The 17854-nt window shown below is 41.3% G+C and overlaps 1 protein-coding gene across 4 annotated transcripts in view; it reads left to right on the top strand.

Moving 5' to 3' along the window:
* Positions 1-17229, top strand: part of SEC23B (SEC23 homolog B, COPII component) — a 37940-nt gene extending 20711 nt beyond the window's left edge. For 2 of the 4 annotated variants that reach the window (XM_077872023.1, XM_077872022.1), the window contains exons 12-20: positions 419-508; positions 1182-1288; positions 2286-2439; positions 4890-4967; positions 7889-8050; positions 9554-9640; positions 11638-11793; positions 12156-12221; positions 16771-17229. In XM_077872023.1, coding sequence (XP_077728149.1) covers positions 419-508; positions 1182-1288; positions 2286-2439; positions 4890-4967; positions 7889-8050; positions 9554-9640; positions 11638-11793; positions 12156-12221; positions 16771-16860 — 990 coding nt within the window. In that variant the 3' untranslated portion in view covers positions 16861-17229. The remainder of the gene's footprint in view (positions 1-418; positions 509-1181; positions 1289-2285; positions 2440-4889; positions 4968-7888; positions 8051-9553; positions 9641-11637; positions 11794-12155; positions 12222-16770) is intronic. The other 2 variants (XM_077872024.1, XM_077872025.1) reach the window with 2 other exon arrangements.
* Positions 17230-17854: the final 625 nt, after the last annotated feature.

The following is a 17854-nucleotide window of genomic DNA, read 5'->3' as shown; positions in this document are numbered from 1 at the left end:
TCTAATAAATAGATAAATCTAAAAAATAAAAAATCCTTAATTTTAGAGGTCTGTAATAAATCTTAAATCTTATTCTGGCTTTTAATTGTACTTTTAAATTTAAATTTTAGAATATTTTATTTATTCATGAGAGACACAGAAGAGAGAGAGAGGCAGAGACAGGAAGAGGGAGAAGCAGTCTCCATGCAGGGAGCCCAATGCGGGATTCAATCCTGGGACTCCAGGATCACACCCTGGGCCGAAGGCAGATGCTAAACTGCTGAGCCACCCAGGCATCCCTAAATTAAAATTTTCATTTGGAATGAGGTGATCTAAGTAGCCTACCGTTCTTAGAGTCAGTACTTTTTATTATTAATTAACCACAGCAGTAGCTTTTTTTTTTTTTTTTTTTTTTTTTTTATTCCTCTTTTCACCCTAGGAACTTGGTGTTGGTGGCACGAATCAGTGGAAAATCTGTGGCCTGGATCCCACATCTACACTTGGCATCTATTTTGAAGTAGTCAACCAGGTGAGTTGGATTTCTTCATGAGTATTCATGTGTCAGTGTTGTGTTTTCTGATTTATCACAGACTGTTGGCTGCTGGCTTCTTTAGACTGATGCTACTTCCACCTTATGTTTGCCTGAAACCAGTCCAGCATGATCCTTATTTTCCTCTCAGGGTTTGGTCAGAGTCAGATGGCACATTGCTTTTATCACTTAAATTGTTGGACTGCTAAGCTTATCAGAAGGGGAATAGCTTTTACTGGCCTTCTTAATGTTCGTGAATTTTTGAGTGTCAGTTTTTTCCCCAGTATTCTATTTTTAAAAATTCTAATTTACAGAAAAATGGAAAGAACTGTACAGTCAGTATTTGTATACCTGTCACTTGGATTCTTTTTTTTTTTTCTTTTTTTTTTTGTCACTTGGATTCTGTAGTTAATATTTTACTATATTTATTTTGCTTTGCCATATTCTATTTATCAATCTTATTTTTCATGCTTTTTTTTTTTTTTTTTTTTTTTGAGGTAAAAGTTATGTAGAGTGAAATGCCCAGATTTTAAGTGTACCATTCAGAATGCATCAAGGACCACTCTGTCACTACTGTGTCAGTTGTTTTGGGAAGAGCACAGGGGGCGCTGTGACCCTTTGTGTTTGAGTCATACCTGTAACAGTAACCAGGTGTATGGCCTGTTGCCTGCAGCACAACGCCCCCGTCCCACAAGGAGGCAGAGGCGCCATCCAGTTTGTCACGCAGTATCAACACTCCAGCACCCAGAGACGCATCCGTGTGACCACCATTGCCAGAAAGTGAGCAGTCCCAGCTTTTCTGTTCAGCCACCAGTGTTTTTCCTTTGAAGAGATAATTTAGCATCTTTTAGTTTATCTTTGTAATTCCATTAAGTGGTTCTCACCAGTCCTCACTGGTTTATTTGATCAGAGGAGGGGGAAGAGGAAGAGGCATTGCCGGCCAACCTAGTTAGGCCTGCAGGCACTTGGCTAGAAGAATCCTCTTTTGGTAGGAATAAGTTCATTAAAAATTAAGTTTTATTATTTTCAGATAAGTAGCCCATAAATACATCCTCCTTGTAAAAAATTCGAGCAGCTCATAAGTATATGAAGAATGAATCTCTTTACCCACTTTCCCCAGAGGTGAAATGCTATTATTGCACTGGTGTTATCTTCACAGGCCCATTTCCATGGAGTTCTAGGTCATATGTGTGTATATTGTGCATGTATGACTTCTTATGTTGGCATGTTTGTAAACTTTTTTCAGTAATGTGTTAGGGACATCTTCCCTCTTAATACATACAAGCTGTTCATTCCCTGTAATGGCTGCATAGCATTGCATGGTTTGGATGGCATGTATCACTTGTCTCTTAAAGGAATTTCAGATCCTACCTTCCTTCCAACAGTGCTGCATTCATGTGTTTAGATCTTTATGTATGTTGAGTATTTCTTTCCAGCCACTTCACAAAAGTAGAATTTTGTATCCTGTGAAACTACTCTTTTAAAAAGCTAATCCGTATTTTCCCCAATAGTGTCAGGAGAGTGTCTTGTTCTTATGCTATCTTGTAGAACGTTGGGAAGTTTTCTGTAATTTTTTCTTTGCTCTTAGAGCCTTCAGAGATCACATGAGGATAAATGAAAATGTATGTAAAACTGTTGGTTCCTTACTGACATTGCAGTTCTGATCTATGTCACCTTAGATGAAGGAGTGGGATTTAGGCGTTTTTATCTTACTGGAAGGCTGACTTTCTGGTCTCTCTCAAGTGGTTAAGTATGGCACTAATTCTGGATTTGTCAGTTGGGCAGATGCACAGAGCCAGCTCCGGCACATAGAAGCAGCATTTGACCAGGAGGCTGCAGCAGTCTTGATGGCTCGACTGGGAGTGTTCCGTGCGGAATCGGAGGAGGGGCCCGATGTGCTCCGGTGGCTGGACCGACAGCTCATCCGACTGGTGAGTTGGGAACTGTGGCACCAGGTTCAGTTGTAATCTCTGCTCTGTGTTTAAGAAAAGAAAACTGGTACTTATGACTATATTTTCATCCAGTCAGTCAGCAAGCACTTTTTGTTGCTTACCTTATGCCAAACAATGGACGTTCTGGGAATGACCAGAGAAGTATTACACATGCATTTTCCCCTCAAGGGCTTACGTCATGGGGAAAAACAAGACTCACAGGACATTATTTATTTATTTGTTTGTTTGTTTGTTTATTTAATTTTTTTAAACGATTTTATTTGTTTATTCAATGAGAGACAGACACACACAGAGAGAGAGAGAGAGAGGCAGAGACACAGGCAGAGGGAGAAGCAGGTTTCATGCAGGGAGTCCGATGTGGGACTCGATCCCGGGACTCCGGGATCATGCCCTGAGCCAAAGGCAGACGCTCAACCACTGACCCACCCAGGCATCCCTCACAGGACATTCAGAGAAGGATGCAAATTTGTGTAGATTTAGATGAGTCCCTGTGGATGCTGTGGTTCTATATTCTCCTTTCAGATTTTAGAGGGTTTTTTTTTAGCAATAGGAGTCCATGGCCCCAGTGAGTGTAGAGATGCCTCATGTGTTATTCTGGGTCTAATTAGGAGACAAACATAAGTAATTTAAACAAGGAAAGCATTAATAAGCTTGTGGGACAGGCTGTGCATTTCAACTTATGCTGGGGACCTGGAGAAACCATGGGAGCACAGATTGTATGGTGAGGAGAAGCAGTGACGGTGTGGCTTAATTGTAGAATGTAGAATTGTAAAATTGTAGAATTTTACTTATGAATTTATTTTAATTTTTATTTTGAAGTATGGGTGACATACAATATAATTTTAGCTTCAGGCGCACTACATAGTGATTCAACAATTCTATCAGAATGCCTGGATTTTAAAGTAAGTCATTGCCTTAATGTTGCTTGGGGGTGGTGGTGCTTAGGTGTGATTTTTTAAGCAGGGACATGCCATCAGCATGATGGCTTATGTTTACATTCACCATAACCATATGAAATAAACTGGAAGGTAAAAGGCTTCTGACAGGGAGAGGAGTGGAGGATGCTGGAAGCTCAAGGGAGCGGCAACCAGGTGGTGGTAGGACAGTTGGAGGGGAGGAGAAAAAAGTTTGGAATCCGGATGTATGCTGAAAGAAGAATTGCTAAAACTTGCTCAAACTGTATGTGAAATCAAAAACCAAAAAATCAGCATTGACTTGGGGAGCCTGGGTGGCTCAGTTAAGCATCTGCTTTTGGCTCAGGTCATGATATCGAGGTCCTAGATTGAGCCCTGCATCAGGCACTCTGCTTGGTAGGGAGCCTGCTTCTGCCTTTCCCTCTGCCCCTTTCCTGCTTGTGCTTTTTCTCTATTATTTCCCTCTTTCAGACAAATAAATAAAATCTTAAAAAAAAAAACAAAAACGACAAGTTTTGAGTATGGGTGACTATAAGGATGATGGAGAGGTAAAAGAGATAGAAGATGGGAAGGGTGAAGGAAGGAGTAATTTTTTTTTATATGATAAATTCAATTTATTTTATTCGTGAACTTGTGAAAGTACGTCCAAGGGAAGCTGTCCTATAGTTGGGTAGAAGTTCCCATAGGAGCTCAGGTTAGAGGCAGCACTGGAGGGAGGGGTGATGACATCAGTCTGGCTCTCCTGTTACTTGTAGCTGAGGCAGTGATGATGGGAGCAGGGAGCAAGAGCTAGCCTCTAAGGGACCCACAGTTAGGAGGTAGGAAGATGAAGGGCTATGGAACAAGACAGAGAAGGATTAGGTAGGAGAAATAGGAACATGCTATGTTAGCGGCTGAAGGAGAATTTCACAAAGCTTGGGGGAGCCACTTGATTGGTGGTGCTGAGGAATCCAGGAAGGTAAAAGCCATACAAGGTCATCGGACTTGGTAGCAGCGGGTAACTGTCAGAGATGGGTTTTCTTTCAGTGGTAGAAGGTCCGATTCTCTACAGGCCAAGGAGATGTGTGAAACAAAGAGGTAATAAAAGCGAGAAGAGAAAATGTTCAGAAACTTGTCTTTGAAAGAAGGAAGAAGATTGAGCTGTAGCGTCCCAGACTTAGAGGCTTTCCCTATGGAAAAGGTGCCTGAGAGAGCTTCTCGAGCCACCGACTGGTCAGAGCAGTCGTCTGGTGTTGTGCCCTGGGAGCTGCTTAGAAATGCAGGAACTCTCGGGGTCGGTCTGTAGAATCAGAATCTGTTCAGCAACACCCTGCGTGATGGTGATGGGTCTGCCTGGCTGTGCCCGACAAGTTCTGGTCCGGACCCTCAGTCAGAGTTGAGAGTGGGATGCAGCTCTCCCATTGCCAGGGTTTTTCCAGGTGACACTAACTTGACCTTTTTTCTCGCCTTTTTCTTTCTTTCTTTCTTTGTCTCTCTCTCTCTGTCTCTTTTTTTTTTCCTGTTTTCTTTCAACAGTGTCAGAAGTTTGGACAGTATAATAAAGAAGACCCCACTTCATTTAGGTTATCAGATTCCTTCTCTCTGTATCCTCAGGTAAGAAGTATTTTTTAAACAACTGGAGAATAAATTGTGATAGAAATCAAACTTGCTGCTCCCAGGCTAAAGTGAAGAATCGGTGTGTTTTGAGGCTCCGTCTATAAGTGAAGGTTGTTCAGTTCAGGATGGATACTGCGACGGTGTGCGAGACACTGCCTCAGCCCTACAGGAGACAGATGACATGTGGAGAGACGATAAATAGTGGCTTCACAATTCCCATGAAAAAGTAAAACAGGATCGGTGCTGAAGGCCACAGCAAGATCTTTTATTTTGTAGCGGTTCTGGGTAGGCAGCTACCTCAGCAGCAACTCAAGGAAGTGAAGCACATGTGAAGGTGAATATAACAAAATGGGACCCCAGAGAATGACATATATTTAATGTCTGGTGATGTCTGGTGATGGTGCTGTATCGTAGCTGGGGATTAGTAGTAAGAAGCAGCTCCTGTGCATTGTGCACAAGCTGGGCATCTGGGAGCCCTTGGGCAGTGAGAGGAGGGAGAGAGTGCACTCAGTGTGAAGCTGCTATCAGGAGTCCATGCATATGCCTCTCCTGAACATCCATCCTCCTCTGTAAATGAGGAAGCTAGGGCTTAGCATGGTGAGTGGTCATGAGGATGGCACACCAAGGTGGATAGAGTGTCACTGCCAGGCCAGGCACCCGTTAACGTTTGGTGGGTGCAGGCCCGCTCCACGTCTGGGGCCCACGGCTCTCAGGTGGTCCCTTCACAAATGCAGCTTTCTCAAACTGGAAGCAGAGCCAACTTTTTCCCTTCCCCCCAAGATGCCTTAATAATGAATAAGTAGAAAGCAGAAAACTTTCATTTTTAACTTTCATGCACTCAAATATTCTAGTAGGCATTATTTGTTTGATTATTCAGTTTAGGAAGGGGACACAGATTTCAGTCATGAACTTGTCTTGTATAGCTTGGACTCTCAGGGCTAACGGGGGGCCATAGGGGTCATTTCACTTGACCCCCAGCCCAAGTCAGGGCTCTGTGGTCCCTGATGCGTGCCCCTGTGGCCTGTGCTAGGGCAGTTGAAGCTCTACAGTGTTGTGTAAGGAGCTCTGGACTTGCCAGAGTTCAAGTGGAGTTCTAGCACTGGCTCTGCTACTGTTGATCCAGGATGAGGTCCTGAACCCCCATGGATATTGGTTTCCTTTTTATTAGGAAGGAATGGGTCCAGAGAAGTGGTTTGCAGTCTCATTAAGGCTGTGGAATCCTTTCTCTGAGAGAACCCCCTCAAAAGCCAGCACATTTAAAGCAGATAGACATGCAGCTGCTCTAGTTGTGCCCACGTACCACCCTTACCCACCGGGTACTGCTGGAGCACCCCCCGCCCCATCTTGGCCAAGGGACCTGATAAGACTGAAGAGGACAGTTGGAAAACCATTGAATTGAAGTGGTTTGTAAGATTCGTTTTGCTGAGGCATCTAGGTTAGAGGTCAAGCGCCGAGTCTCTGGAGCCAGATATCTGGAATAAAGCAGTTCCGCTCCTCAGTGTGAGTGGCCTTGGGTGAGTTGCCTGTTCTGCAGCTTGCTCACCCATAAACTAGGGATGGTAAGAGAACCTACTTTGTGGGTTTGTTAGAGGATTAAGTCATTCTTATCAAGTGCCTTGCACAAAGGGTGTATTGAATATCAGCCATGATTATTATGTAGAAACTGATGGTTCAATATTTGGAGTCTCAGTCTTTATATGTCTCAGGGCAGCTCATTTTCATGTTCTGGCACCTCTTTGTGTCTTTTCTTTTCTTTTCTTTTCTTTTCTTTTCTTTTCTTTTCTTTTCTTTTCTTTTCTTCTTTCTTTTTTTTTTTTAACGTGGGGCTTGAGCTCAGAACTTTTGAGATCAAGATCTGAGATCAGGGCAGCCCCAGTGGCGCAGCGGTTTAGCGCCGCCTGCAGACCAGGGCGTGATCCTGGAGACCCTGGATCGAGTCCCACGTCAGGCTCTCTGTATGATGCCTGCTTCTTCCTCTGCCTGTGTCTCTGCCTCTCCCTCTCTCTGTCTCTATGAATAAATAAATAAAATCTTAAAAAAAAAAAAAAAAAGACCTGAGATCAAGAGTTGGATGCTTAATGAGCCATCCAGGCGCCCTATTTTATTTTTTTATTTTTATTTTTTTAAGTATTGACACCTCTCTAGAGTGAGCTAAAAGTCAGCCATGCACCTTCTGATCCTCAGAGTAAAGAACACACCTCTCCAGCCTCATATTTGTCCCTCTGTTACTTGCACCCCTGATGCCAGTGTAGCAGCTTGAGTCCTCAGCAGTCCAGCCTCTCATCTGTTACTGCAGCTGGAGCTCCCTCCCTCTGGCCTCCTCATGCACGGCTCCCATTGACTTGGGAAGCCTCCTGCTTCCCCATCCCATCCTACTAGTATTGACTTGCATTGTACTCACAACTTTTTATTGTGGCTGCCTGGAGTGTGCCTTTTCCTTATGGTATTGTGGCCTCTCTAGAGCGGATGTTCTGTCTCCAACCTGGCCCAGTGACCCAGAAATAAATACTGCTTTGCCTTCCCCTTACATGTGGAGGCTTTGACATACCCAAAGGGCCCCACTCCCTTTCTGAAAAATAATGTTTATAATTGTGAAAAACACATACAATTTGCCATTTTAACCATTTTTAAGTATGCAGTTCAGTAATTTTCAGTATCTTCACATTGTTATCCAGTAGATCTCCAGAACTTTCTTGTCCTGCAAAACTGAAACTCTCTACTTATTCAATAACAACTTCCAGTTCCCTCTTCCTCCAGGCCCTGGTACTACCATTGTTCTTTCTGCTTCCATGAACTCAGAGACCTGTGTCTGAAAGTGGTGCTTCTCTTTCAGAGACCTAAAGCAAGACTGTTGTCTGGGTGTCTAAGAAAGTTACAGCTGTATGCATTTTCTTTTTTTTTTTCCTTTATAAATTCAGTTCATGTTCCATCTTCGAAGATCTCCATTTCTCCAAGTGTTTAACAACAGCCCTGATGAGTCGTCGTATTATAGGCACCATTTTGCCCGGCAGGATCTAACCCAGTCCCTCATCATGATCCAGCCCATTCTGTACTCCTATTCGTTTCATGGGCCACCAGAGGTGAGGCTTAGTGAATGCTTTTCTTAGAATTGGAATCACCTAATATGAGGTGTTTTTTTTTTTCCAGCAAGTTTACTCTTAGACCAAAGCTGTAAAAAAAAAAAAAAAACTTTGAATCTTTATAGTAATTTAACATTATTTCTGATTATTAAGAAATGCACATAGGTAAAAGTCACAAGACATATAAAGAACGCCTACTATCTGTGGAAGGCAGGATTACATGTAAAAAAACTTATAAAAATATGTGGGTACTTTTTTTCTCAACGTGTTCATATTCTTTGGCCTAGTATATGCCTTGTGCCTGAAGGAAATCCTCTTTTATACAGAAAAAATGTTGTTCGAAGAAATAGTAAAATGAGCTATTATTGTAGAAATTGGTACAACAATCCAAGTATTTAATAGTAGGAGAGTAAGTAATCTAGGAAATATTTACAAAGTTCATGTAATATGATAAAATATCAAGGTGTTACATGAAGGGGAACCTGGCTCACTCAGTTGGTAGAGAAGGTGACCCTTTATCTTGGGGTCATGAGTTCATACCCCACATTGGAGTTACTTGGGAAGTAGAGATTACTTAAAAATAAAAATTTTAAAAAAGGAAAAGAAAGATGCAAGTATTGAATTTAATTATTTTAAAAAGTGCATGTCTGGGTGGGTTGGCATAGCTTGGGACTCGATCTCTGGGTCATGAGTTCAAGCCCTCATTAGGTGTAGATGTTACTAAAAAAAAAGAATAATGTGAAAAAAAATCAAAATAGAAACTTTCCCAAATTATGTATTTTTTAACATATAAGAATTAAAAACTATGTGACTTGGATACAAATTTTCAAATTTTCCTTAACACATTACTTTTATTTTTGAAGTAGAAATATAATGAAAACATGTTTGGTGATAAGTTGTTAAAACTCGTCTTAAAAGCTGTTCTTTTTTATGTAGGCATCACTGTTGTCAGTCATTTATGGCAATAGATTCTTTTTTTTTTTAAGATTTTATTTATTTATTTATTTATTCATTCATGAGAGACACAGAAAAAGAGGCAGAGGCATAGGAGCAGGCTCCCTCCGGGGAGCCTGATGCGGGACTGGATCCCAGGACCCTGGGGTCATGACCTGAGCCAAAGGCAGACATGCAACCACTTAGCCACTCAGGTGCCCTATGGCAGTAGATTTGAGAGAATGTGTCTCCAGTAGTTAAAATATATTTCTAACACAAAACTGAGAATGTTTGGAATTAACTCTGGTTCCTGGAGCAAAAGATGTCCTTAATCTCTCTTCCCAGTTGATGAGGGATTATTTGGAGCCTCTTTCTAATAGAAGTTGATACTCAGAACTGCTTACCGAGCAGAGAGCGGGAGTCTCCTTAAAGATGGGGAGAACCCCCGTGCTGGGTACCATTGGTAACCAGCCTTGTAACTGTCCTGGAGACACCCCAGGTGGGGGTTGGGGTGGTCACCGTGTGGGACCAGGGGGAAGACCAGTGTTGTCTCTGTCCCTTCTTCTTCAGCCAGTACTGTTGGACAGCAGCAGCATTCTAGCTGACAGAATTTTGCTGATGGATACTTTCTTCCAAATTGTCATTTATCTTGGTGAGGTAAGAAAACATTAATTTATTTCCTTACTATTGTTTTGGCTTTCTTTTTATTCATTCAGGTTTTTATGACATTTGAAATAATTTGGGCTGAGAAGACCTGCTGTTTATTAGAATGAGTATAGCGGCTTTTATTTTATTAGATACATTTTTTTTTCAAGTCCCTAGGGGTATTGGTATCTATAGTAATTTTAATTCCATTTGCTGTAAATAAGTCTCAGGTGGTCCTTCTAAATCGTCCTAACTTAACTGCTTTTCGAGTCGTTAGGCAAGATCACTTTACTTTCCCTCAGCCAACTCTTCACACACACTGTTGTCCTTTTGGAGTTATGTTAGAGTTTCTAGTAAACAATAAGCTTAGGTCTCAAGTTTTTCTTTGATGAAACAACATAGCACACTGACCCTTACACTAGTATGTGGGTCCCTAGGACAACTGTGAATGACTTTCAGGAGAGAGTCCCTTTCTTTCTCAAAGGGGTTTCATAAGAAAGTGAGTAGTTCCTCTGGAGAAAATCCTCTAACTGAGCATTATGTTCATTGATACATTCTTTTCCTTCTGTTGTCCATTCTTTACCTTCAATAAATTGCTTTGGTGATTGACTTGACTTCCTAGTGTCTCTACATTAGACATTGATTTCAAATGTCCTGCAAAGGTATATGTTGTATTTCAGAATATTATTAACAACTTAGGATGAATTAGTTTTCTGATACTAATATGCATTTTATACTTTTTAACTTTTTTCAGCATATAAACACTCACTCTGCTAGCCACTTGCCCATTGGGTCACCAACTGCTGTTCCCACTGGTTCCTATAGGGGCAATAATCATGCTGTGGATATTTATGCCTTCAGCTCACACCTTAAAGACATTCTGACCACAATCCCTGTCTTCTTCATCCACACATTTATTGCATGCTGTGTGTGTGCGAATGATGGGTTCTAAAGATAAAGACAGTGACAGAGTTCTCACTCTCCAAAAGCCCCGAGCCTGCTGGTTGTAAGTGTTCTAATGAACTCTTGGATCCAAACAAGCTTATGGGCATTTCCTCTGTGCTACCAGTCAGAAATTAAGACCTTGAAAATGTTGCTGGAAACTTTGAGAAGAAGAGGAGAGCAGGCTGCAGAAGGAAGCATCTAAAGAGAATCCTCCTTCTGTTACCAGACTAACAGTTCTGTTTTTAAAACCCTCCGATCATTTCCCTTCTCCACTGTTTTCTTTTTTAGTGTCCCCTAAATAACATATGAAAGCACTTCTGATTGTTTATAAAGATATATTAATCAGAGAATATTTCTTGATTTCTTGTGTGCGCAAGTACACAAGGCATTTTCTAGAGCAGTTGCCAGTGGGGATAAAAGAGGGTGAGACATGGTGTTAGCTGAGCTGGGGAGACAGGCTTTACCTTCCATACTGTAGTATTTGCCTTCTACTTGCCTAATGAACATCCATGTATTGATTCTTGCAGCTTTTCTCTCCCCTACCAAGAGTATGCCAACTCAGAGCTCAGGGGAGTTGGGGATGAGTCTGTGACACTAGGAACTGGAGTCGGGTGTAGAGGTGTAGCCCTTAGGAAGAAGAAAGGGGAATGGATTCTACATTGGAAGCCAACAAATACCTTTCCCTACCAGCTGAAAGGACATGAGAGGCTGGACCCGGTGGTGGCAGTGAAGTGGAAAGAATGGGTGGCTCCTTGGGACAGCCATCCCCTGGGTGTTTTTAGCTAGTTGGTATGTACAGTTAGGGAAGATGTGTGACTGATGGCTCTGGCATTTCTGAGAGAACTATGTAGGTGGGGGGTGTCCTGGCTCCACCTCTTTGCTTACTCATCCTTAGCCTACCCAGCTCCCCTTTGCTCCCCGCAGCAACTTGTCATTCTTGACATGACTTCCTCACTGGAAATGAGTTCCGTGTGGCAGTGGGAGTGTTAAAATGTCAAGAGTGTTCTTGAAGATTATCATTTCAGTGTTTCCACAGTGGTTTTGGTTGGTTTGTTTTGGTGCAGACCATAGCCCAGTGGCGTAAAGCTGGGTACCAAGACATGCCTGAGTATGAAAACTTCAAGCACCTCCTGCAGGCACCACTGGATGATGCCCAAGAGATTCTGCAAGCACGCTTCCCTATGCCACGTTACATTAACACAGAGCATGGAGGCAGCCAGGTAAGTGAGCTGAATTCCAGCTCTCATGTTCTGTTGGTTTCATGATGTAAATGGCGATAAATCCAAATAGCATGGTTAACATTTTATGTGGTGACATAAATTGACATTCAGGCAAATTTCCGAATAGGACTTCTTAAATGAGTGGTAGAAAAAGGTTAATGTGAAAGTAGAGTATTACCAAAGTAAAACATATCTCATGTTTTAGGAACCATAATAAATGGAGAGTTATAGGCTTTATACTAAATAAATGGGTTCCTATGCGGTAGGAAAATGCTAATTTAACAAAAGAAATGTGGTAAGAACTTTTTTTTCTCCTACACTAATATTGTCACTTGTAACCTTTGAATTTCTTGTTTTTAAAGGCTCGATTCCTTTTGTCCAAAGTGAACCCATCTCAGACACACAATAACCTGTATGCCTGGGGACAGGTAAGAAATTATCAGGTATCTGGGAGGAGGCCAGATTGCTTTTTGAAAAATGCATTACCAGATGGATCTCTTTTGGCCTTACAGACAGAATGACTCAAGTATTTTGCTGGGGGTAAAAAAAACAAACAAACTTTGAACAACATAGCTGAGGCAGGAGGGGGTACCTTGTGTGGATCCCTTTTGTAGTACACAGCATAATATGACAGATTTGGGCCAGAGGACAAAACACTAGTGTGACCTGCATTTGGCTCTTCTCATAGACTCAGCAACATCTCCCCAACTCCCCCCCCTCCCCCCCCCGCGCGTGCACACTCTGCTCTCTCTCTCAAGGGTGCAGGGCAAAAACATCTGCTCACCTCTGGTTCTGCCTTCTCACTCTTCAGTCTCTGTTTTATTTAATTATTTTCAACATTTATAGTTCTCTCAACTAAGTCTCTTTCACTCTGTTTTCTTAAAACACTTTGGAAAATTAAACTTTTCTTTTGAGGTAATTTTAAATTTATAAGCAGTTGTGAAAAATAATACAGAGAGATTCCCTGTGCACTTCCCCTCATGTTCCCCAGTGAGAACATCTTGCAAAACCGTAATGCAGTATCACAGCCAGGATATTGGCATAGATATGGGCCAGGTACACGTTTCCATCATCACAAGATTTCTCATTCCCCCTCGAAAAGTCACTCTCCCTTCTGTCCTGCCTCCACCTCTTCCTTAACACCTGGCCACTGCTGCTGTGTTCTCCACTTCTAGAATCTGGGTTTCAGTTCAGGTCATGATCTTGTGGTCGTAGATAGAGAGCCCCACATCGGACTCTGTTCTCAGTGTAGTCTGCTTCAGATTCTCTCTCCCTCTCCTTCCCCACTCACATTCTCTCCCTGCCTCTCAAATAAATAAATAAAATCTTAAAAAAAAAAAAAAAAGTGTTAGGTATGTGGGGCCCTTGGGTAGCTCAGTCTTGGTTTCGGGTCAGGTCATGATATCAGGATTGTAGGATTGAGCCCTGCATCAGGCTCTGTGCTCAGTACAGAGTCCACTGGAGATCACTCTCTCTGGTCCTCTCTGCTCACATGCATGCACATGTACGCGCTCTCTCTCTCAAATAAATAAAACCTTAAAAAAAAAAAGTTATGTATGTGAAATTGCATGGTATGTAACCTTTGGGGACTGGCTTTTTTCCTTCAGTATGGTTGTCTAGAGATTCATCCAGATTGTTGCATGAATCAATAATCTGTTTCCTTTTACTTGCCAAGTAGTAGTCTGTGGTATTGGTGTCCTGTAGTTGTTTAATCATTCACCTGTTGAAGACATCTGGGTTGTTCACAGTTCCTGGCTATTAGGAGTAAAGCTGCTATAAATATTCATGTATAAAAAAATAAATAAATAAATAAATATTCATGTATAGATTTCTTATGATCAGAAGTCTTCCTTTCGCCAAGATAAATGCCCAGGAGTACATTTGCTCAGTGTTATGGCAGTCACATAGTCAGTCTCAGAAACTGCCATATTGTTTTCCATAGTGATTGCATCCTTCTACATCCCCACTAATAATGTAGGAGTGATCCAGTTTCTCCACATCCTTGCTAGCATTTGGGATTGTCAGGATTTTGATTTTTAACTATTCCGGTAGGTGTGTAGTGGTGTAATGTTGTGGTTTTAAGTTATATTTCTTAGTGGCTAATAATGTGGAGCTGCTTTCCATGTACTTCTTTTCCATCTGTATATTTTCTTCAAATCTCTTTTATCCATCTTATAATTGGATTATTTGCTTTTTCTGCCATTGAGTTTTATGTTTTTTATATGTTCTGCATGCTAGCCTTTTGTTGAATATGTGGTTTGTAAGTATTTTCTCTCACCTCTAGCTTCTTTGTACACCCTCTTCACAGGGTCTTTGAAGAGCAAAAGTGTTTAATTTTTATGAAGTCCACTTTACCAATTTTCCTTTTATGGATCATGCTTTTGGTGCCGAGTCCAATAACACTTTACCTAGCCCTAGACCCCAAAGATCTCTTGTGTTTGTCTAACTTTATATTTCCATTTCATACTGTGATCCATTTTGAGTTAATTTTTGTATAAGATGTGAGGCTTAGTTTTATTTTTTATGTATGGTGTCTCATTGTTCCAGCACCATTTGTTGAAAAGGCTGTCTTGCTTCCACTGAACTACTTTTGTATCTTGTCAACAGTTAGTTGCTCATATTTGAGTGAGTCCATTTCTGGGTTTTCTTCTCTGTATGTTGATCTGTGTTTCTATCCCTCTACCAATACCACTGCCTTGATTACTGTAGCTGTATCGTAAGTATTCAAATCAAGGAGACTGATTTCTTCAACTTCTTTTTCAAAATTGTCCTAGCTATTCTGGTTCCTTTGCTTCTACATGAGAATTTTAGAGTTATCTTGCCTAAGTCTTTAAAGACTTTTGCTGGGATTTTGATAAGAATTACATTAATCTTCTGTATCAATTTGGGGAGAATTGACATCTTCACTGTGTTGAGCCTTCTAGTATGTGAACTCAGTATGACTCTATTCTACTTTGGTTTCTTCTTTAGTGTTGAATGTTTTCACTTTTTTTTGAGTGATTATGAATGGTATTACAGTTTTGATATCAGTGTACCAGTGTTCATTGCTAATATATAGAAATACCGTTGATTTTTGTATGTTTATTTTATGTACTGTGACTTTCCTGAGTCACATACTATATCTGGGAGGGGGCTTTTTTTAGATTCTTTGGGATTTTCAACATAAATAATCATGTCATCTACAAATAGGGGCAGCGTATTTCTTACTTGCCACTGTGAATATCTTTTTTTTTTCCTTTTTGTGTCTTGTCTTTCTGGGTGCTCTGTGAGGGAAGTGGGGAGGATATTGTTTGATTACTGCCAGGTAGCAAACTAGGTTCCCTTTGGCCTCTTGACACCTGGGTGGGGGACAGTTCATTGTTACTGCTGGCTGAGGATGGATGTTCCAGCTCCCCACCTAGTCCCCACTGATCCTGCAGTGGAGACAGCCTTTGTGTTAGATGGTAGTGACTGTCCCAGTACAGGGGACACGGAGGACATCTTACTACTGCCAGGTTGAGGTGGAAGTACAGGCTCCCCGAATGGTCTCTACAGATATCATGGCTATAGGGAAACATCCGCCAGGCCATGGGGAATGAAATTTCCCGTGCCATACTTGGCCTTCTCTGAGAGTATCCTGGTGGGGGTGTCAGGGTTCCTTGTTACTGTCTTGTGAGAGTGAGTCTAAGGGACTTGCTCAGCCTTTGCTGGGGGGTGGGGGTCACAGTTTTTTCTGCCATCTTTGACCGGAGTTATTACTTAACATTTTTTTGTCTTGCAAGGCTATGCTGGTTCTTTAGCTAGCTAAAGAGAGTGGGCTTTCTCTCATGTTTTTGTCTGTGTCCACTGATTGTCCGCCTCTTCAGCTCCAGGTCTGGGATATATAAGGCAAAAAGGAAACCCAAAGGACTCACATTGTGTTGTTTCTTGGGACCCAAGGCCCTTGAATTGTCTGCTCTCTTCTCTCCACCTTTCAGAGTCTTCTTATGTTTGTTTTATATAAAATACCCAGGGTTTTTAGTTGTACTTATTGGAGGAATAGGGAAAAGCACATCTACTCCTTCTTCCTGGAAGGCATCTTCTTATAAAATTTTAGTCATGCTTTTATTTTCATAATAGTAGTACAGTATCATTTTGGAAATTTTGAATATTTTAAAGAAAAGATTAATAAAGGAAATTAACATTACATATAATGCCACTATCAGTAGAGTTAAATTATTTCTCACTTCATTGTAGGTAATATGAAATATGTATATCCTGTATATTTTTACTTTTTTAATTTTTATTTATTTATGATAGTCACACAGGGAGAGAGAGAGAGGCAGAGAGACAGGCAGAGGGAGAAGCAGGCTCCATGCACCGGGAGCCTGATGTGGGATTCGATCCCGGGTCTCCAGGATCACGCCCTGGGCCAAAGGCAGGCGCCAAACCGCTGCGCCACCCAGGGATCCCTTTTTTTTTTTTTTTTTACAAATTTGGGATCTTACTAGAAATCAAGGTTTCTGTTCAGTTCTTTTCCCTTGACATTACACGAATCACAAACATTTTCTGATATCACAAATATCCATCTGTTCAGTGAAGATACTGATCCACTTATTGGTAAATATACCATACAAACTTCTGTTGTAAGCATGGCATGAAGAGCATTGGGCTGGGTGCAGGGAGAGCGATGGGGAAGACGAGCTCATGTTTGATGGGCAGCCAGAGTCTGGACAAGTCAGCAGAATGATGGAGAGGGTTAAGGCAGAGAAGGGCATATGCCCAGAACTGTCTGTAGTGGCAGGGATGGCCTGATCTCCATGGGTCAGAGAAGGGTTCTGTGAGGAAATTATGCTTCCATTGGTGGAATAGTTAGCTATGCAGAGGATGGCAGTGGTGGAGTACTCCTAGCAGAGATGGTAACACTGAATGTTCTGAGGTGGAAAGTCCTTAATAATTGATGAATTCTGAGCAGCTTTTAAGATAACATGCCAATAAATCTTTCCCATTAAATTTCAGGAAACAGGAGCACCCATCCTAACTGATGATGTTAGCCTACAGGTGTTCATGGATCATTTGAAGAAGCTGGCTGTCTCCAGTGCTTGTTAGGCTGGACATGTGAGCAGAACATTGAAGAGCACAGGGGGTTGTGTTCATAATTGCTAATAACAGCTTAGAAACACTTTCCTTGTGGATTTTAATAAATAAAGGAAACATTGTATGTAACTCTTTAGATTATAATTTATTTGTATTCCTTATTTTGTGCCCCTTTCCTGCATCATGAAATTGTAAGGTCATAGAGGTTTTGGTACTTGTAGATGTTTTTATGCTTTTTGTATCCTAACTTTACAGTTACATAAAATCAGAGGTAATGTATTTTGGCAACTTATATGAAAGTCATAATGATCAGAAAGGAAATAAATCTGGATAAAGAAAGTATGGGCTAAAATAATGCTAATACAAACTTGATTTCCTGAAGTCTCTTTGTGTGTATGTATGTGTTTTTTATTGACTCCCCCAAGAGATATTTCCTGAACTTAATCCTCATTTTCTGTCTAAACATTAGCCAAGGGAAAGCTTGAAATATGTGAGACTCTATCATCAAGGCAGTGTTGTCTGGAGTTCACTGTCCCTAACTCACATGTAAACAGCCCAGCCCAGGGAGCCATGAAGAGTGGCTGTTGAGTTAAGTGGCCGCAGCAGAGTGACAGCACATTTATCTTGGGCTGTTTAAAATAACTTTAAACAGGCACTGTTTTTTAACCAAAGTAATGTATGCATGGTTTAAAAAAAAACTTTCTTAAAGAGATTTATAATGACAGTTCCCTCCACCCCTGGAGCCTAGACCTGCTCTTCAGAGGTGACTGGTTTTAACCTTTCAAGTTTGTTGATGTATCAGTTTTAGCCAGTGTGTCTCAATTCCCATTTTTCCAGAGTGAGGACCATGCTCTGTACCAGCCAGGTTTGCTTGGCTATACCCTTATTTTTATATTATCAAGGTTGGTAAAATTTACGTTCTGACCTTTAACCATAGTTAGGTCTTTTGTTTCAGAGTTCATTCTGAAAGTTGAAAACTAATAAAGATCATTTATAGGGATCCCTG

This window comes from Canis aureus, chromosome 26, assembly GCF_053574225.1.
Source record: "Canis aureus isolate CA01 chromosome 26, VMU_Caureus_v.1.0, whole genome shotgun sequence".
In the NCBI taxonomy this organism is placed as follows: Eukaryota; Metazoa; Chordata; class Mammalia; order Carnivora; family Canidae; genus Canis; species Canis aureus.
Note: the sequence above shows the minus strand (reverse complement) of the source record. Positions and strands in the feature narration are given on the sequence as shown.